The sequence below is a fragment of the Drosophila obscura genome, unplaced genomic scaffold (genome assembly GCF_018151105.1).
Source record: "Drosophila obscura isolate BZ-5 IFL unplaced genomic scaffold, ASM1815110v1 contig_185, whole genome shotgun sequence".
NCBI lineage: Eukaryota > Metazoa > Arthropoda > Insecta > Diptera > Drosophilidae > Drosophila > Drosophila obscura.
In genome coordinates, this window is record NW_024542773.1 from 1,158,460 (window position 1) to 1,180,764 (window position 22,305).

At 45.3% G+C, this 22,305-nt stretch overlaps 2 protein-coding genes across 2 annotated transcripts in view; one reads left to right on the forward strand and one right to left on the reverse strand.

Moving 5' to 3' along the window:
• The window catches only part of LOC111072777 (segmentation protein paired), a 47,679-nt gene that overhangs the window by 15,882 nt on the left and 9,492 nt on the right, over positions 1–22,305 (reverse strand). The window contains 1 exon segment of the mRNA XM_041592744.1: positions 13,692–13,912. Coding sequence (XP_041448678.1) covers positions 13,692–13,912 — 221 coding nt within the window.
• LOC111072776 (RNA polymerase II degradation factor 1-like) lies at positions 7,401–8,712 on the forward strand. Its single transcript, XM_022364831.2, has 3 exons — positions 7,401–7,567; positions 7,626–7,793; positions 8,164–8,712. The coding sequence occupies exons 1-3, from the start codon at positions 7,494–7,496 to the stop codon at positions 8,585–8,587; spliced, it is 666 nt and encodes a 221-aa protein (XP_022220523.2). The 5' UTR covers positions 7,401–7,493; the 3' UTR covers positions 8,588–8,712.

Here is a 22,305-nt window from a genome sequence, read left to right on the forward strand (position 1 = left end):
ACAAATTATCCCATTTCATATGCTCAAAATGTTTATCCAGAATCTGTGGGATTCACTATAGCCAACAAATCTTTAACCTTCCTACTAACTCCTCTAGTAGCTCCACAGTCCTGTCGTTGTTCATCTGATTGCGCCCTATAAGTGGAACATCTTTCTGCTTCTCCATTTATGAACCCGTTCGAATCCCTTGGCCTTGGCAGCTCAAGTGGCCGTTCTGTTTCAATTGGGTTTTCGGGTATTTTTCGGGCTCTCAGGCTCGGTTTTGGTGCAAGAAAATTAAGTATAACTCATTATCGCAATCAAGAAATCCTTTTGCTCCGCTGCCACACTTGAGGGCAACGGCAAGGAGAATAACAACAACAACAACAACAGCAGCAGCAGCAGCAGCAAGAAGGAGAATACTGTGTTTGCTTTGTCAGACGGTTGAAATCGGATTTGTTGCTGGTTGCTGGTTGCACACCAATTTTCTACTCAAAACTTATGACAGCCAATTCGAGAGAACGAACGAAAATTATACAGACACTCGAGGGCTGCTGGGACCGGTGCATGGCATGACTATTCAGTTTTTCAATATACTACATATAAATATAAATATATACATATGTATGTGTATGTGTATGTGTATATGCAGTCGCTTCTCCAGCAAGGGTCTGCCCTGCCGTGCCCCCTGCGCCTGGCTGGCCCGGCCCGCCCGTGCTGCGGGGAGCTGCTTGTTGAAATCAACATCAAACCTTTAATTTGATGATTCTGCAAATAATTTGTCGGAGTCGTTGACGTTTTTTGTTTTTTGTATGGGCCCACTCGTACTCGTACTCGTACTCGTACTCGTAGTAGTCGCCATCCAGCACTGACTGTCTGTTGACTTTTCCGCGCAGTCGAGGCGTGAAAATATAATAACACCTTTTTAATTATATTTCCCCCTGCCGCCAGCATATGTATGTACATATGTATGTATGTACGTGCGAGTGTATTCCTCTACTATTCAAATTGTTCGACAGTGCACACTGCACACACACAGAGAGGGAAAAACTGAAAGGCTTTGGTCGCAAATTAACCAGAATTTGCCACAGTCGCCAAATTAGGCTGATCGTGGCGGCGATTCATGCTCGTTATTAGAGCTTGTGAGTCATCCGCTCCATTCCGATTCCATCCACCATCCCATCGCACTAGCCTAACCCATTTACTTCTACTGCTCCACTCGGTTCCTCAAATCATTCCCGAGTTGAATGCACTGCCGAGTGGCAGTGTCGACAGACCAACCGACCGACCGAGCGACCGTATATGGCCAACAGTTTATCGTTTATGGAAGTGCCATCGTGTATTTATAGCCCCGGCAATTGGTTAGATGTAATTACAATCGGAGAGATTCTACAGGGGAAGCTTTATGCAATGAATCTTTATGAATTATTGGCAGGAATCTCTAGGAATGAAATAGAATTTCGTAATTTATTCAATGATTTTTGATAGATACTACATTTGTGCTGCAACTAAGTGCTGATGCTGAGAGAAGTTGCAACGCCTAAAAAGCAAAAAAATTGAACCCAACATTTTGATGATCTATGCAATACATTATCTTGTGCAGGGAAACTGTTCCAGTTCCAGTTACTAAAAATCAAATGGGAAATCGAGTCTTTTGCTGATCCAACTTATGGTAGGAAATTCCCAGATGAAATTGAGGCCTAAACTGTAATTCTCAACCGCAGAGTTTACAGGAAATCCATAGACAACACAGCAACAACAAAAAGTTTCCTAATGACTAATTTTCCAATGTACAAACACTCTGGCAGCTTTCCTTCTCTATCTCTCTCTGTCTCTCCCACGATGAGTCCAATGGAATCGTGTTATTATTAACGAGTTCGTTGTGTGGGAGCTGAAAATTGGATTGAATTGAATTGGACTGGGTTGGACTGGGTTGGGTTGGTCTGAGATTGTGGTCGGTGTTGGGTTGCCCAATCTGTACGATCGACGATAATGTTTATTGAGTAAATATACACATTCTGTTTGGATTGTCATGCGATAATTACGCCTTTCAAAACGCGATAATAGGCTTCATTCAGTGCGGATCCAGCAGATTGCCCTCTTCCTTGGATTTGGATTCGAAGTGGGGGATTGGCGATTGGGGATTGAGACTGACTGAATGGGGATTGTACTGGATTGGATTGGATTGGATTGGATGATGACAGCACTTTGGCCAAGAAATCGTTAGACGGTGCTGCCTAATTGTTTGATGAGTTATGACTTGGCTTCAATGTGAAGTTAACGGGGAAAAGTGTTTCAATTATCGTCACCGTTTTTCATCATTTGAAATTAGTTTAATTTAGTCTCGACATCAACTCGATTCGCTATAGCAGAGCTAAGTAGAGCTAGGGAAATGCAAGAGCTGAAATAATAGAAGGGAAGAGTCTGTACTCTATGCAATGGGCATTAATTATTATTTTTACTTATTTTCTCTAATCATAATAATACAAATTAAATTGCAAATGCATTTCCAATAAGCTCTCATAATAGCAACCATAATTTCATTAACTTTGTTATCTTCCATCAAATATAAAGAATGGAATGTGGAGCAAGTGGCGGGGGCGTTCATTTCCGATCGATACGTTCCCACCGATGTCTCAACCTGGCTTGGCTATCGGCTAATTGCTGCCGCAATCGATTTCTAATTGAGCGCCTCTTCGCTCCATTACTCTTCCACTCCAGTGGCCAATGACAGAGGCCCGGCCCGGCCCGAAGACAGGCAGGCAGACAGGCAGAGCGAAGACCCCTGCCAATGGAAGCGTTAAGTGTTTAACAAGCTACTTTCCCACTTCAAAACACGTACACACGGACGGCACGGCACGGCACGGCACGGCACGGCAAAAAACGAACGGACTAGTAGTAGCAATGGGTGTCCATGTACGCGTCCGGGGTTGGGGGTTGGGGTGGAGGAAACAACAAAAAAAAATCCAACCAAAGTGTCGGAAATATTTCGAGATGACGGCCTACGATGAGATCTGGTGCTCATTTTGCGCTAATAAGTCCACAACGATATGACAAAGATAAGGCAAAAGGATGATGATGATGGGATGGGATGGATGCGTGCTGGTTGCTGGGTGGGTGGGAAATCATTACCAGTCAGAGGAAAAACCTGCCGAGGTCACGTTTCCGCACTGTGGGTGGGCAGGGGCCAAGGCAAATCCCACTCGAAATAAACAACAAACAAAACGCAGCAAATTAATAACAGCACCAGGGCAAGGTCCATCTACCCGTCCGCCCAAGCGGCCTCCCTTCCTCCACCCCATCTCTGGCCAGCAATAAGTGTAATTGCGACAATGTGGCTGCACTTACACGTGTCATCGCAACATCATCGGCCTCATCCTGCCCAAAAGTAACGTGCCACAGCGCACTTGCAGCATCCACCCCCGGACACAGAAACGGTTGCTCAAACCCTCCCCCGGGATACGAGTGTCTGCCCGGGACTTGGCACAAACCACAGTGGCACATTGTTCCCATTGACTTTTACATGTGTTCTTCGGGCGGGTGTACACTCCCCAGCACTCCCATCGAACTAGCTGCCTGTCAAAGCGAACTTTGGGGGATTACATCCCACGACAGTTGAAAAAATAAATGATGATAGCTGCTGTAATAGATTACAATATTAAATGAAACAGTCAACAAAACACCCAAAGCAACCGTAATTGTTAGCTGGGGATGCCATAATTATGGAGACTCTGAATTGCTCCTACTTTGATCCACAATTTGAGCTTTGGTAGTGAATCAGCGTTATATTGATTCAAAACCTGAGTAATGTGTGCAAGCTTTTGGTCCGAAATTAAGCATTAAAATTTTAGCAGCAGTAGCAGTTTCCTATTTATTCACTTTTGTGTTCTGTTCTACCACGAATCTTTCCACGATTGTTGCCCGTTCTTTCATCAATTTAAATACATTTAAAATCCACATTAATCTTTAATTTCTATACATTTTTTGTCAATCAACCAAAGAACTCTTCTCCCTTTTCTTTACAGAAGATTTTCTTTGTTGGATGGAAGCCACCCACTTGCTGTACGCGTTTCCGTTTCATTTTCCTGGAAACCTCAAGTGTGGAAAATTAAAATCCCCCCCCCCATATGATGCAGGGGTTTGACAACGCCGGGGCGAAGGTAACACAATACTGCGGGGCCGCATCGTCAGCAACTACTTAAAACGCAATTATATGCATTATTATTTGGCTGCTGCTTTATTTTTACACACAAATACGAGGAACACTCGCACCGCCAGGAGAAGGAGAACTACCCGGAGAACACGGCGAACCAGTAACCAGTAAAAAATGGAAGACGACGAGTATTTAAATGCCCACCTCAGCTACTAATTATTACCAGGAAAAACTCTTGAAATTGACGTTTCATTTTGTGGCGGCGGGGCACGTCAACACCAAAAGAGTGTGTGGCAAGCGGTGCGACAGGGGGAAGGGCGAGAAAGAGAGAGAGAGAGATCGCACTCCAGACTGCAACTCGGTGGATTCTCCGTCTGTTTTCACTCAACTCAACAAAAGGGGTAGCCGAGGTCGCTCGGAGTAGGAGTCCAACCTCAGCCACAACCACAACCACAACCTCCAAGTCAATGTCGAAGAGTCGTCGTGATTATGCACAACCCGAAACGATCGAACTGCACCGCGTCTGCTCCAACAGATTAACGCACTCCAGAAATTATAAAAAAATAATATTTTTCTTAGAACTGATACCATTTTAAGCGAATTGGTACTCGGCGCAGAGTCAACAAAATGAAGAAGTTCCACGATCATCCGCGGCCTGAGAAAATGTCTGGGGACCCCAGAACACAGCAGAGCAGAACAGAGCAGAGCATGTAGTGGATAGTGGATAGTGGAGAGTAGCGATCAGGGGGGGAGAGGCCGATATGAGGTAGGTAACACGATCGCCAGCGATGTGGAGGCAGACGGCATTGCGTCAAGTGGCAGCATCGGCGAGTCGACTTGTCTGCCACAAGTCTGCTCCACTGCCATCGACTGCTCTGACGCGCGATCGGGCCCTGGAACTTGCTCAGCAACTTGCCCTGGGTCTTGGTTCGCTTTTGGTTCCCAGGCAACCAGCACATGGGTTGGGGGGAACTGCCAATCGGGCCGCAGCTACTCCAACGACACAGCTCCAATGACGCTTGCACATTTTGACCGACTCCGAGTCCGAGTCCGAGTCCCAGTTTCAGGTCCGAGCCCGCGCTTCATTTAGAGCCGACTCTGACTCTCTATCGAGACATTGTTCACTTGGACGCGTCGACACTTGAGTAAATTAGTTTCGTAGAACTTGTGGGCAGGCTGGCCGCACTGACCATTCTTATGGGAGTGGAAATGGCCACACTGGCAGGAGGGGGGCAGGCAACCATATCAAGAAAACGATTCCAATATTGAGTAAATAAATGCTAAACTAATTTCCAAAATAAATCACCTAAAACTGCGAGCTCCTGTCGTATCCTACCCATCTATACAGATTTCTAAGTCAAGTGATTTGATCACAGAAGGGACACAATAGCCTGGCTCTTCCATATTTATCCTGCTCATTAAGTGTACACTTACTACAATAACTATGCGCACGAACATTTTGTGCAACTTTGCCGTTAAAAAAGCACGTGTCAAAGAGAATATGAAATTTTTATTTTTTTATGAATATTAGTATGTGTATTAGGCTCCCTAACTTCTAACTTATAAACAGCCCGCCGGCCCCCTAGACGGGCAAAATTCAAAATATCCTTATTCGCTATCCGCATTCCTTTTTGTCTTCGTTTTGCGTTTCCCTAATTCAGGGAAGTCCAAAAATTAATTTCCTACGTTTGCAATACATGCCAGCGCTTGCGTCAGCTGCTGCACTCATATGAAGTTGAAAGTTTGTGAAATTCAGGCGCAGTAATTAATTTGCAAAAAGTGAAAATTAAAAAAAAAAAAAAATTGAATTAAGCCGTAGCTGGAAAAAAATTATTGGCGTGTTGCTGATAGCTAGTTATAAAAAAGTAAGTTTTCGTTAGCTTTTTATTGCTTCTACAAGGAAGCCCGTCTAGAGGCGGACTTGGGACAATTCGGGGAAAAAAAGTTATAACTCAAGGCATATTTAAGTCCAAATGCAGCGACGACAAATACATAAGCTATCAGCTCTTTCAGATGTGGATATTTGAATTCAACGGATTTTGCGGTGTGAGGGGACGATTTAACTAGTGTTTTGGCGAGGCAGCGTTTACTGTCAATGATGAAGAGACGAAAGAGCGGTAAAGAGAGATTCTATGTTAGCCTAATTGCAACTTCGATTGCATCGAATTCAAGCACAGAACGAAACGCAGGTACTGGCTGTGAAGCCATAACCGATATTAAAAAGTGTGGCCCAAAGACAGTCTTGGATCTGCGTTCCTACTGCCTACCTTGGTGATGCACCAACCAATTGGAAATGGGAAAGCAGTCACCCCCTATTCGGGTGGTATCGTTCGCCAGCAGAAAAACGCAACAATTAAGAAGCAATTTGCATTTCAATGAGTCGCCTCCCAAGGATTCCTTTATACAATACACTGTTTTTACACAAATTTGTTTATATTTTGGTAAACATAAGTAACTTTTTTTATGGATACGCGAGTTTATTTTTTAGTATCCGTTTTTTTATACTTTCTTTATTTCTTTTTTAATAAAAAATGTAAACAACAAAATTTGTATACTGAAATTTTTGTTGGCCAACCTTCCCAAAGCCGCCTCTAGGCGGTCCAGGGTTTTGGTCCTATAAAACCAGATTCGTGTAAAAGTAAAAAAAAAAAAAATAATTATTTTGCGAAAAAAAATGTGGGCACTTGAAGGTTAATCAGGGGTGCCATAAACTGTCAAACCGACCGAATTCCAACCATGATGCAATTATAAGGTGGTCTTGTCGGCAAAGGCAGACCCTTAAAAATGCCTACAAAAAAGCTTTCTCTTCAACAAGCGAGCACGCCCTGAACGTAAAGGGACTACAACCCGAACGATTCGGCAGCCGACGAGACCACCTTATATAATTGCATCATGTTCCAACTATTCAGCTGAAATTTTTCTCAACACTGTTCATTGCAGCTGGCCAGCACTCTTTTGAGACACGTCTGCTCATTATAGCACCTTACGAGTTTCTCCCCAATGACCTCCAGAAATGAACAGCTCACTGTCGTCGCACTCGACTGTGGGTTTTGTACATCTAAAGGGCAGCAAATAATGTTCGCAGGATGAATATATATATGTGCAAAAGTTTCATCCAAAAGTCATAATAAAACTCCAGCTGACGATAGCGCGTTCTCCAACACTGTTAATTTAATATGCGCCACGTGCCAAACTTGATTCAAAACGTGTACAGCACTGCTGTACTCAGTGGCCGGGGTATCGATACTTTCATTGTGTCAAACGAGAACAATAATTTGTCAAATCATTTTGTCACAACCAAAAAGCAGAAAATAGCGGAAAAAAGTGAATTTCTGAAATTTTATCAAAATTATCGAGCAAAATGAATAATAACCAGAAGAAGAACGCGTGCGCGAAGCTCAACAACAAGATTGCCAAGGAGTGGGCAAAGGGAAGGTAAGAATACATAATGCAAGGCTAGATTCGGCGAACGTACAAAAGTGTAACATTTTAGAGAATCAAAGGAGTCGAAGCCGAAGGCTGGCTCAAAGCCGGAGTCGAGAAAGTCCAAGTTGGGGACTAAGTCAGGATCGAAATGGGAGTCGGAAAACGCATTAAAGCGCAGCAAGTACGTCACCAAAGAAAACAAGGAAAACGAAAATGCAGAGGACATGCCGGCAATGTAAGTGTAATCTATTGTACCTCCAACATATCTTGCATGCCTCGAACGGTAAAAGAATCTTTTATGGAGCGGTTCATATCAAGAATTTAAATGCAAAAACTATTTGCAGAAAATGTCGCACTACGAATGCCATTTTCTGGCCAATACATACATGTATACATATACATACATACATATGTATGTACGAGTGTGTATACATTTTAGGACATTTCGTTCGAAATTGGAAATATCAAAGTGCTGAAATTCAATTGAAAACGAACCTTGTCCACATGGAAAATTGTCTCTGCGTGTAAATTCTTTATCAATCGCGGTCCATCGGGGGGACCTTGGGGCATTACATGCACAGGTCTAAAAGCCCATTTCCTTACAGAGTTCCCAAAAAAATGTTAACATCGGAGGATCTGGTCGAGATGGCAAGGGAGATTGAGGCGGGTCGGCTGGATCCTGAAACGTGGCCATTCAATTGCCGCATGCCCCGACCGACCTCGCCTTTTCCCACATTTAGATACGACAGGCCGCCCACGCCACCACCACCCACAACGCCAGCACCCCGCAAGAAGTCCAGACTGGTGCCGACCCCCGAGGAAGACGCAGAGGCTGTGGAGGTCCTTCTTCGCGAAGAGGCAAAGAGAGAAGAGAAGATTGAAGAAGAGAAGCGAAGACTGGCCGCTGTTGCTTCAGAGCCATTGAGCGTCGAGGATCAACGTCGAATTGAAGAGCATTTTCGGAGGTTTGCTCCCATCATGGGTGCCAAGGTGGATAGGGCTGTAATAAAGAGGTTACGACGTGATTAAGACGAGCTGGAGGAGTTGATAAACATCGGCAAGCTTGCCCACAAGCAACAGCACCCACAGAATTGTCCTCTCAAAAACTGCTGTGCATACACATCTCGCTAAAAATGTAATTCGAATGGGGGAAATAAAAGGGGGAAATGTAAACAATATATCAGATTTTGAGAGCCCTAAGAATGTGTGGGGCGAGTGAGCCACGGCCCGTTGCGCAAATCAATTTTTGACGGACGTGCGAAATTTAAGGTGAAGAATATTTGATTATCCACAACGAACTCCACCAGTGTCCCGAGTGCCCGTGGAAACCATTGGCCATGGGAACTTTTTTTTACCGTTATCAATTTCAAGACAGTCATTCAAAAGCACAAAAGACGTTTTTTATGTGTGTCCATTCATTTGTACGCATAATTTTTGTGACCGAAATTCTGACTATTTTGTACATTTTGTTTTATTTTAAGTAAAGTTGATAAGTTAGATGTAAGGGAAACACTACTCAAATGAACTAGGCTGTGAACCAAAATGACCTTTGGGATTAAAAATAATAGTAGTAATAAGGTGTAAAAAAACAAACTGGATTATGGTTTTTTTCACACAACACGGCTACCGCCGGGCAAACCACCCCCCTGTACGAAACGCCTGGAAGATATTAACTCAAAAAATATTCCCAGAAAAAACAATGGAAACCAAAAAATGAAAGAACTCCGGGCAGCTGAAGGACGAGTGCACCTTCAGCACAGACAGTATGGAAAAGCACAAAATTTCTTTGGACGTGGCCATGTGAGCAATACCAACCCCCCAATAAGCGTGAAAACCTTCGCCCCAGTTTAAAGAAAAAAAACCAAAAATGAAAAAAAGAAGCATATTAGCGAACAAAAGGTAGGGGGGCACGCAACAACGAATAAAAACAAGTAAGGAAAATAGAAGCACTCCTCTGAAAAAAAACAAAAAAAAACCAGATTTTAAAAATTCTTTAAAAAAAAACTTATAAAAAAAAAAAATTCGTAAAAATTTAACTCCTAAAGGGTCCCCTAATTCTTGTTGACTGGTTATAAAAAATTAAAAATTCTATCTTCCCTTTGGCGCGTGTTTTTTTAACGGCAAAGTTGAACAAAATGTTTGTGCGCATAGTTATTGTGGTAAGTGTATATCCAAATTACTATTCCCTTCGAGTGAATGGAAAAGTATTCATTCCGCTCTGAAATTCGTTCGTTTTTGCTTCGGGGTTGGAAATTTATTCACACAGAAACGTGTAATTGCCCAGACACAAAACACAGTAGAGGGGGCAGCAGAGGCATACCCAAACACCAGCAGCATAGCATAAGCCACTCACACACTCACTTGCACACACACACACACACTCACACTCACACTCACACACAATCACTCACACGAAGGCGAAATTGGCAGCACAAAAAGTTCTCTTGGCAATGTTCTCGAGAAGGAGGAGGGAGGAGAACCCACACCTACCGACGTGGCAACGTGGCTCAGGCTGGGTTCTGCCGGAAGTTCCTAGAGGGGGGGGAGTTCAGTGGGTGGCCGGGTGTGCGAGTGGGCGTGGCAGCCACTGCTAGTGGCATGGAAAATTAACAATTTTTCAATTAAAATCAATACCGAGTGTAGTCGGTAGTGCTTTTGCGTTCCCTCTTTCGGTTCGGTTCGGTTCGGTTTTGGTTTTGGTTTTGCTTTTGGTTTGAGCCCAAAAAGCAAGCAAGCAAGCAAACGGGTGCGAAAACTCTGAGTGTGTATGTGTGTGTGTATGGGTTGAGGTTTTGGGAGGTGTCAAGGGTAATCTGCATGGTGTGTGTGTGTGTGCGTGTGTGTTGTGCACATTTCATGAAAATAGCTTAAGTGCCTGAAAATATGCAACGCATTCGATGCTGGTACAACGAGGACGACAAGCGAACTTTGGCTTACTCTTAGTGAGTGTGTGTGCGTGTGCGTGTGTGTTTGTGTGTGTGTGTGGGGGGTATCTCTGTGTATGCGTGTCATTGTGTTTGTATGTGTTGTTCTGTTGTTAGTTTTTGGGCGCCATCGTTGCCAGCCAAAAGCAAAATTTCCACAGGCCTTTTTTTACTCAAACTTAACTCTAACACACACACACTCTGACAAATAGTGCCGTTAGTTTCAATGACACTTGCAGGCCACGCACATGTACATTTGCATATGCATACATATGTATGTGTGGCTGTGTGTCGGTGCTTGCCGTCAGTCCTCTGCTTCTTTCTGCTTCTTCCTGTTCGTTCTTGTTTTGCATCGTTTTGTGGTTGTTTGGGTCTTTTTCGAGTATTTTGTGGTTGTCTAACTGTTGAGCCCTGCTGTCCTGTCCCACTGTGCAGCTGTCAGTGTGTCTGTGTGTGTGTAGACAAAGAGAGAGAGTGAGAGAGGGACCGACTCCATTTGTGGGCACCGCAAACAACGTTAAATGCAAATTTACGCCCTTCTATCTTTGCTCCCCCACCCCCTTTTAGCTAGTATCTCTGGTCTGGTCTACAACTAACCCATGCCACATGCCACATGCCCCATGCCCAAACTCCCCGCCGCACCACCCACCCACTCTATGACCCTCATCAGCTGTACACACAAAATGGCCGTACTTTGGCGCCATTGCTTCAGCCAGTTGTCCTTCTCCTGCTCCTTGTTGCTACTGCTACTGCTGCTACTGCTGCTGCTGCTACTCCTTGCTGCTCTTGATGACTATTGCCGTTATTGCCCCAGCCAACCAGACAGAGACAGAGACAGAGAGATGGCCACAACCAGTGGAAGTGGAAGTGCCAGCTCTTCCTCTCCCTCTCCCTCCTTCTCTCTCTCACACTCACTCCACACACACACACACACACACACACTCTGGCCAAAATTGAAGTGTTAGTAGTAATGCTACTAATTGGACTCGCTTTTAGCAACGCTTCATGTGCCCCCAAGCAAGCCAAAGGCAAAAAGCTCCTTCAAAGTGCCCACTCAGAATGCTCTACACAACACACACACACACACACACACACAGTATATATGTATGTATATATGTATGTATGTATGTGGTGGTGTACTACTCTCCAAAGTCTATAATTGGAAAATTTTACACACTCGAAATTCAATTTCCACTACGACTGCAACTGGAACTGCGACAGCTACAAAACCATTTGCCGAATGCCAGTTGTTGGCATCGTTGAAAGTGTGGCATGGCGTGGGTGCGAGTGCCTGGATGCCTGGCTGCCTGGCTGCCTGGCTGCCTGGGTGGTGCGGTGTGCTTAGCTGGGGCTTAGTGGGTTAATTGCATACACATGCACATATCCACATGCATACATACTCGTACACAGATGTACAGTTGTGTGCGCTTACGAGATGTTTTAATTAGCGGAGAAGACAGACAGATGCTGAAAGGAAATCCGATTACTATGAGAGCCCAAAGCCAAGCAAATGGATTCCTTGTGCATATTACCTACATATCTTGACTTGTGAATGGGTGGGAAGGGGGATTTCATTTAATCGTAACATTTGTGTATTAATTAGTAATTTAATCGATCAATTTATCCGGCTATCTGGTTCTTCGGCAAAGGAAATCTACAAAGTTCCAGGAAATCCAATTTTCAACTCTACTTTCGATAGAGCTCCGATACCTAATCGATCGATTGTTCAAGTATTTCCATATATCGATTGTTTCTTCAACGAAAGAACGGGTCATAGGTCACTTGGGTCGTTTCAAATCAGTTTCAGATGGATAACCAGCCGCAGACACTGCACTGTCGGTGCACACACACGTATATATACTATAGTATAACCAAATATATGAATATTGGTTGGTTTGTGTGAGTATAAGTGCCTGGGCACTTGAGCCAGAGCCTGCCATTAGCATAGAGACCCATCCCATTCCATAACATACCCCTCTCCCACCTCTCCAGCAAGTCTAGTCCAGAGCTCTTGCCGATGCCTATCCGATGGCGAACCCGTTCGACGTTCGACCCAGACTCCGTGGCTCTGTGGCTCTGAGTGGGGCACTCGAGGCGCGGGTAAAAGGGCAATTCGCGCAGGGCAGAACAGGGCAGAACAGGGCAGGGCAATGAAATTGCGCCATAATTACGCGAGTTTTGTCGCTTTTTTCTTCAATATTTTTTTTTTTTCTTTATTTTTTTTTTGCGGCTGCTAATCAAACATGGACAGGGGTAGAGCAGTTTTCGGTGTGCCTTTTTAAGGGTGGCAATTTGCCAACGTTGAAGTTCACTCGATAAAACGCACACACACACACACACACACACACACAGATACCAGATGCTCCATCTCGCTCTGGGGACCATCATCGCGCTCCCTCACTCCCGTTTCGGGTATCGGGACTTAGAACAATAACGGCCATTAAAATGCTTAATTATAAATTCGCAAACGTAGCTGAAAATATTCTTCCTTTTTTCCATAGCTGCTCTGTCTCTCTCTTTATCTCTCTCTCTCTCACGCTCTCGTTTTCCGTCGTTGTCGCCTGGCTGGGCTGCCCAGCGGGAGAGAGGCCGGGCAGAGCTGACATTGACGAAGCGGACTGCGTTAAATGATTTCCGGATTTTGCGTTGTTCGCAATGCTGTGGACATGTTCCTTAAAGCATGCCAACTATGCGAGTGCTCCGCAGAGCAAAGGAAGTAGAAGAGGAATGAATATGGGAAGAGTAGGAGAGAAAAGGGGAGCGAGCGCTCTTCGAGGAGGCTGCACTTGAGACACTCCTGCTCCAGTGCCGCTGATTGCTTATTAAAAATGGTTAGCCATGCCATGCCATGATGACGCTGCACACACACACACACACACAAAAGCCAGTCGGAGGTGTGAAAAATCAGAGCAGAGAAATCCAAACAAGATGATGATGAGACCATGAGACCATGAGACGATGACAAAAGAGCTTCAGCTCTAAAGCGTTGCGACGGAAAGGCAGAGGAAATGCAAATTCCTTGGCCGCGTTTTTGTTTTGCCAACAGCCAACACCATCATCATCGTCTCGACATCTCTACATTATCTCAACGGATGTAATTAGTTCGTTAATTCATTAGGGAGCCCATTAATAGCAGTTCTGGTGCGAAGACAATGCCCACAGAGTACACGGGAACAATGTCCGCGTATCGGGTTACCTGTCTGACTCACCTGTATGCGATCCTCGGGCAGCTCCGTCTTCAGCGAGAGCATCTCGCGGGCATACACGTCCGGGTAGTGGGCCTCCTTGAAGGCCTCCTCCAGCTTCTCCAGCTGGTAGCTGGTGAAGATCGTGCGGCTGTGCCTGCGCTTCTTCTTTTTCTTCTTGCTATTCGGCCCGACACCAAAGCCGTTGAGACCCTCCATTCCAAAGTCCTTGGGTGCCAGAGAGCCTGAAATTAAATACAGATTCGGTCATCTCATGAGTTCTACATACAGCCGTACAGATGTTCAGTCATTCGGCCTGATGTAACTTCTTCTGAACGAGTTCCACGCACTTCCATTTGCAGTTGAATAAACTCATGCCGCTAGACGCAGCATTTCCGCACCATGCCCCAGCTATCTCAGGCGTCTACCCAATCCAATGTTCTTGTCAAATTAGTTGACGAGGCTCCCATGACCCACAGACTGAACCACGGAGGCCGGAACGGCCCCTCGGCCACATGTGGCAGTCGGCGCTGAAGCGCGGCTCTAAGTGGTTTTTTTTTTCTCTCTCTGTTGTTTTAAATATTTAATAATTGTATCTAGTTTCCCACTTGTCGGGAACTGTTTTCTTTTGCTTTATTTTGTTGCTGTTGTTGCTGTTGTTGCTGCTGTTGGGGATTGTGACACATCATCTTTGGTTCCAAGGAAAACCCCACTTGACATCCAAATGTAAAAGTGAAAGCGGCCAAAGGAAGATGCGATTGGGAGATGACAGGCGCGGTAGCTGCGCTGACAGGGGTTTTCTGTTTGACTGTCAGAGGACTACGAGTATACACATGTACGTATGTACATATGTGTGTATGAAGATGAGAATGGTATTGCGATCCTTTCGAATGGGGCCCCAACGAGCCGGCCACTTGTGCCCCCAGAGCAGCGCCAAATTGCAAATCGCCACTTAGCGGCGATCGAGGTTTGAAGATGCCCCAGGCTGTTGAATGTTGCATGCTGCCAAGATGCGTATGCCTTTTGGCCAAATCAAATGCTGAAGCATCCCGGAAACACACAAATCACACGGTGCAAAACGGTGTAAACGGTGCAGATGGAGTGCCATGTCTGGCTCTGGCTTTGGCTTTGGCTCTGGCTTTGGCTTTGGCTTTGGTCCGGGCCCACTCTTCAGGAGTCAGGCAGGAGGCAGAAGACAGGTTTATTTTTTCTTTTTAATTTTTTGGAAAGTATAGAAAACAAAACACACAAACATAGTGAGAGAGAGAGAGAGAGAGAGAGAGAGAGAGAGAGAGCGGGGAATAGAGAGAGAGAGATAGAGAGGGGACAGAGGTAGGGCGGGCAGACCTCGACCAAATCCAATTCGCATTGAAATTCGATATGAAAAATGAAGTAGAGGCATGTTGTTGCCGTCGAGTTGTTCAAGTGAAGCGCTGACGGGTAGTCCTCAGTGCTCAGTCCTCAGTTTTCAGTCCTCATCCACCGAATCATCTCCATCCTCAAAACAGATCGTTGTTTTTGTGGTTGTCGATGTGGATGCGGCTGGTGGATGGGGAAAGCACTGGGCATGGGCATGGGTATGGGTATGGGGATTATGGTTGAATGTTGTATAGGCATATCGATGCCGACTTGATTTCCACTAAATACTCGTATGCGCCAAAAATATCTCCAGCACTGAAGTGCATAGCGAAATTTTTAGTGAAGGCTAACAATCGCATCTTAAATTACGGCCCAACTGCATTACACCACAAAAATACACACACACACACACACACACACACACAAATCCCCATGTAATTATTTTCATTTTCGGTGGAAAAACGTCAAAAATGGAGTGATGGTGGAGTAATTCCCTCAATTAACGCAGACAGAGAGAGAGAGAGAGAGAAGAGGGAGAGTGTACTCTATGTATGCAATACATATGTATGTATGTACATACAGTGCATATGCAAGTGTGCATTTCATCAGTATAACTTGGGTGCATTTTATTGGTATTTAAATTATGTGAAGCTGCTTTGGATCAGGTTTATATTTGATGTATGTATCTGCAGCGTAGCATTCCTTTGGCTCGTATCTTTCTGTCAAATCGTTAGTTGGATTTGTTATTTTGTTCAGCTTCTGCCAATCAGATCCAATCCATTACCATTACCATTCTATGCTGATTGACAAACATCCGGAAGAGAAGAGCTGCTCAAATCTAATTAACAACAATTATGATTACCATAAACAAATGCAGAAATTAGTTCATTTCGGGCTCACAAAAGTAGGCAACGGCAAATTTGTGGCTCTGCCATCGCACTTTTAATGAGCTCACATAGACACACACACGCACACACACACACACAGACAAAATGGAAGTAGAGCTTTATTTGAAAGTTTCGCCCCGGAAAGGAATGGAATGGGCGGGGGGTAGGAGGGGACATCGCAGCATGCCAACATGCCTGCCAACACCCACACATACAGCGACACACACACACACACACACACATGCATCACAACATATTAGCAATTAAAATTTTCTTAGTTAATTACTTTAAGCAGACGACGACGCAGTCGACGCCGACAAGGACGACGGAGGACGACGGTGGACGACGGAGGACGACGACAACTGCGTCAGCACGAAAAATTAAAAAAGCAAACAAGAAAGAAAATGTGCAGCCCGTTGGGTGACGAAGCTTTGGATACTCTAGCAGGCTGATCATTCGGCAAATAAGTTACTTTCTACCATCTAATTAAATACGATTAAAAATACCCATCTAATGTCACACATTCGACTAATGGCAGATCCATGCTGTGGAAGGTTTTGCTCATCGTTTTGATGCCATGATTTATGATTTATGTGTAATGATAATGAAAATGTGGAGTGACTCTGTGACATGTAGCAATGATCATTGGGCAGGGAATACCCTTGATCCCATATTTCTTGAAGCAAAAACAAGGATCTGGGATACATATGTATATGCCAAGCCATAGAGTCTTAAGACATTTTGGAATACTCTGTATGGAAAGGAAATGAAGAATTTATAGCACCCTCTGCCAAAGGGCATACAAAATTGTGGCAGCAAAATGAAAGGCGACAACGGAGCGGCTCCTCACTCTCTTTCTATCCTTTTCTTGCCGCTTGCCGCTTGCCCTGCCCCTTTGCCTGACAGACTGTATAAAAGAAAAGCTTTTCCCCCACACCGCCCAACCGCCCACCGCCTTCCGAGTGAATTTTATGAAATTTATGCGCATTTCACTAGAAAATTTAATTAGGAAATCTAATTTGCTCAAAAGCGCATAAAAAATGTTGTCGCTCTGGGTTCCGTTGCCCCACGTTTCTCTCTGTCACTCTCTCGCTCTCTCCCTCGCTCTCTTGCTCTCAACCCGCTGCCACCTCCTTGACTTGTTCATTTTGTAAGCTGCGCGCCATTTTTGTTAGCTAGCCGCGGTCTCCACATGGCTCCTCATCCTCATCCTCATCTCCATCTCCATATCCATCGTCATCCTCTAGTTGCCCCCATTCCTAAGCTAAGCTCCCCTCTCCCTTTCGCTCACCCCTTGCCCATGCTCCCCTCGCTATGCATCAAGTAACCAACAAAATGACTAATTCCTCGCCCATGTGCTGTGCTAGTGTGTCTGCATCAGTGTGCATGAGATGGCAGTGCAGCACTGTGGCCGTGTGGGATGTGTGTGTGTGTGTGTACCGCATAAACAGTTGCATGGCAAAATACGCTAATAAAGTGGCTGAGTTGTTGGCAACGCGACGACGCATCGTCTCGGCAGCGTCGCAGTCGCAGTCAGCGTCTGCGTCAGCATTGACGTTGGCGCTTGCGTTGCGGCAACGTCATCGTCGTCGTCATCGTCGGTGGCATCGTTGAGGGGCATTTGCAATTTGCATTAGCAACCAAAGTGGCTGCGTTTTTGTACATGTGTGTGTGGGTGTGTGGCATGCCCCTGCCCATCTGCCATCTGCCATCTATTTTTGCTTATTTTTGTGTGTGCTTTTTTCGTACTAATTAGAAATTAAATTGAATTATTTGCTTGAGGAATCAAACAGAAACCAGAAAACGCAGAAAATCACTCGTACAGCGAGAGAGAGAGATAGAGAGAGTGAATGTGGAGCAACGGAATGGGGCATAGCATGGTGGGGGGGCAGTACGCGATATGCCCCCCCCCGCAAGGGTTGGTTTGGCTTGGGGTATAGCAAGGGGAGAGCGAATAGAAAACCCAAGGCATTATTACGGTATTTTATTCATCGAATCTTCCCCAAGGCCATAAGGTAGAAAATAGTACACAAAAACTTGGAGGTTTCTTCAAACTATTCCAAGAGTTGGGACCCAACAATTATATCTGATTCTGCGGCAAAAGTCTTTAACGAATTATTAGCTCTTCCTCCTAGTTTTAATTCACTTTCAGCTTTCTGTTAGTGCTTCGAATAGTGCAGGCAATGATTATTTATGCATATATTGCTTATATTTGTGTCATTCTTTTATTGCACAGCCTGTTTGCGGATCCTGTTTGGAATACTCGTAAGCCATTCGTGGCCATCCCCATAAATTAAAGTATTCCATATTCCCACTGTTTTAATATTCCATGGCAGTTTTATTCCTCGCTTAACAATTCATTTCTGTGGTTCCACTTTCCCTGATGCTTCATTTGGTCGGTCGGTCGGGTGGTCGGGTCCTCTGTGGATGGATGTCCTTCAAGCGACTTCGTCTGGAATTTATTCACGAAATTCGCTTTGACAACGGGTCTCCGACATTGTCCAGCGTTTGTTCCTGTCTAATTGCTCTTGTCTGTCTCGCTCTCTAGCTTTCGCTTTCTCTGTCTCTGTGTCTGTGTCTGTATCCCGCTCTTTGGCAGGACAGCCTTCTGTACCCTTGGCCCCACGTTCCCTCCGTTCGCTCGTTCCGCTCCTGTTGGTCGTAATTTGCGCACTCAATGGAAAATTGTTAATTAGATTCCTTGCTTGTCGTGTGACTTCGTCTTCTGCCACTGCCACTGGCAACTGCTCGCCTCTCCATCGTGTCCATTGTTATGCTGGCAAACTACCTCGACCCCCCCCCTCCCAGCACCCAGCACCATGCTCCACCACCACCGCCAGGTGGCATAATGCCCCTCTGGGCTGCAGCATTTTAGTCAGCTTTGTGTCAAAGTTGGTTAACGTGATTGCTGTTGCCATATTGCCCGGCCCCTGCTCCGGCCCCGATCCCGATCCCCACCGCACAACCCCTTCTCTCCACACTCCCCCAGCCCACCTCTTTTTTTTTTTAAGCCAACTTCGCAGCCCTCGCCCCCACTGCAGGCCACCTTTCCGCTTCACCGACCCAAGCGAACTCAACGAACTTTAAGTGCAAAGCGCTTTGCGCCAACAGCAAACAAAACGAAAGCTGCAGCAACAACCACATTTAAGATAACAACAACAACTACTACGATGACAACAACAACAACAACAACAAGAGGGTCGCAATTTTTGCACTAAACTTTTTGCTCTTTCACTTTTTCTGGGCCTTCGGTGAAATTTGGACGTGGTAACGAAGTGCAGGAAATACCGCGGATGCATGGCCTCAGAGAAAGAGATGAACACAAAGGCAAAGAGGGAGAGAGAGAGAGACAAACAGAGGGCAGAGAGAGAGAGAGAGAGCACAGGAGAAAGGAAGAGAGCCATGCTAAGCTAGCGGCAGGAGGTGATTGATCCCTGAATGCTCTCCTGCAACACGATCAACTCCCTTCAGCGGACAGACATCGTGGAACTGTTCACCAGGCTCTGTCGTTTGTCCTTCGAAGGGCATTCCTGCATTGAGTCCATTCAAACTGGCGGCAACAGGCAGATTCTCAAACATAAGCCCACCGATTGCATTGGGTATCCGGCTGGTAGCACATTAAAGTAAATATAGTTTCTCCAGACAATTCTTTATAATGCAATTTGCTATTTCTGCCACATTCTCCATTCGATTCCGTTGCATTCGTTCATCATTCACCCATTAGTATTGGGTATTCCTTCAGTTTTCTGGCTGCGAACAGTGACATCTCCATCAACGGATCATATTTCTGCTGCTGATTCTTTCCCCGAATTCATTCGCCTTTTTGGCGGACAGGTTGTCCATCCATATGCACATCTACATCCACCCATCCACCCATCCGCCCATCCATTGCCATCCTCTGGCCACCCCTCCACCACTGGCGTTGACATATTCACATGCAGTCAACGGGTGCGATGTGAATCGCGATTGGTTTCGCTTCACACATGTCATCTTCATGCGAGTGAGTGGATGATTCGAATGCCGTTATACCCTTGCCGAGGGAGGGTATTGTGACTATCACAAGATGCTTGCAACGCTCTTACGTATTTTTCACATGCCAAACTTTGCCCCCGAGCGAGCAATCGCAAAAGGGTATCACAAACTTCATCCTCAGAGCTGGCTCTCATTGGGTGTTGGTGTGTTTTTTTGTTGTTTTTTGTGTTTCGTGTCTTACGTGTTTCAATTAGGATCAGGATGGGGGGAGCGGGAAAGCTGCCATCGCATTCGCCATGGCCAGCAAATAAAACTTAGACACGCTCTGGAAGGATTCGTGGCACAATGGAAAAAAAGGGGAAAAAATGCCAATTAAAATCTTAGCCATGACAAGTGCATCACGATGGGTCGACACAAGTGCAGCAGGCAGCAGGCAGCAACGGCAGCAGCATCAGACCCCGGGAGAATGTCATGTGGGTGGCTCTCTGCTCCACTTTAGCCCCCGACTCTGGGACTCTCCCACTGGCCCGAGAACCCACTCGGAGCCACCATTCAAGGCAAATTGCCCTACTTGTCAGTCTCGGCTCATTCTGTTCGCCGTCTTCTTGGCCTTTGTGTAATCTTGTCTTGCAATCTGCTCGCAGCAAATGGCTCAAAAGTGGCTCTCCCAACGTGCCTGCTACCAGCCAGCGAGTCAGCCAGCCAGTCAGCCAGCCCCTTCATCATCATCTTCATCTCCATCTTCGTCTTCATCTAATGTTGTTGCTGGTGAGCTCTGGCTCTGGCTCTGGCTCAGGCTCTCGCTCTGCCGTTGAGTTGCCTCAAGTTCCCGACTCTGGAAGAATGCAGGCGTCGAGTGGCTCTGCTACTAAAGGAAGACTTAAGCAGGGCACTTCGCCCCATAAAAACAGAATAAAAAGAATGCGCGGCCAAGTGGCCAAGTTCGTGTTCCCCCGGCTGCACTGGCTGGCCCCCAGTCAGAGATTAGAGCCTTAGAAGGGCCTACCCACTACAACACACAATAACAACAACAGACACAACGGCAACAACGGCAACAACAGCAACAAAATGGCAATTAAGTAGGCAAGACAATGCCACCACGGCAACAAGACGAACGTAGCGCGAAATCCTGATGGGATGTCGAAAGTGGTTCAGGACAGAAGGTTCATAATCTTCTACAAGTTTTGCAACTGAAAGAAAATGCTTTGGGAATAGATTTAAACGGCTAAAAGTGACTGCAAGTTCGTGAATAATACACTTAAAAACATAAACCTATTAACCTACATATATTGCTATATAAGTGGTCGGCACGCACATATTCACATGTCTTTCGGTGCGTTTGTGTGCGTTTACAGCAGGCAAAACGGAACATTGTATGGTGCCAAACACTGTGGTACACGTGTACGTGAGCACAATAGATAGAGGCCGTGCCGAGCTCTGTTCTATATACAAATTAATTAAATAAATAAATAATACACCTGTAAGAATATATCATCAATTGAAAAATATTCCCTTCAGATACTTTAATTTCTGGCTAACATTTCTTCATTTCTTCATTGATTCATTTTTTATGTTTAATTATTCTCAAGCAAGTTGCAAGTATTTCGAAACCTTTCGGGATTCTTCCTCAGCAATAGCAGACTGTCCGCTCAGAAATATGTGAACCTCATTTCTTTTTCAGAATTGTATTCAATGACATGTAGACCATATTACACGACAAGAAAATTCATACGATTGCAGTGAAACTCTGTGGGTATTTTTCTGGTTTCCCAGTTGATTTTATGGCGTCAGAATAAAATAGTTTCTCGCCCCAAATTTTGGGTGTTCAATCAACAGACGTTCTTCCCACTTGGTCGACAGACATTTCAATTTATTGGCGCACTCATTGGTGCCCCTTTGCCACAATGCTCCGTACTCCTCTAGCCCGTTCACCACTACACACCTTTTCAAAAGCCACTTCGCACTCCACAATCCACAATCCATCCATCCATCCATCCCCCTATGCCACGATTTGCCAGAGCGTTTCTTATTAGACAAGTTTATGTGAGCGCTTCGCATTTCTTTCGCTTTGTTTTTGGCTTGTACTCGTGCTCGTATCTGTGTGTGGGTTCGTGTGTGTGTCGAAAGGGTTAAAGCAAACGGAGGACAGGACATGTGGTGTCCTACGGACACCAGCACCAGCAGCAGCAGCAGCAGCAGCATGTATGGGGAGATGTATGCGCGTGCAAATTGCGTATAAAAGCGTATGTTGAAAATATTTATTGCCCGTTGCGAATGCAACAAAATGAAAATGAAAATTTCATTATTTGACTTTTGTCTTTCTCTCTCTCTCTCTCTCTCTCTCTCTGTCTCTCTTTCTCGCTCTTTCTTCACATGTGTGTGGATTTTTTTTTGCTCTGTGTGTGTTTTTTTTTTGTTAG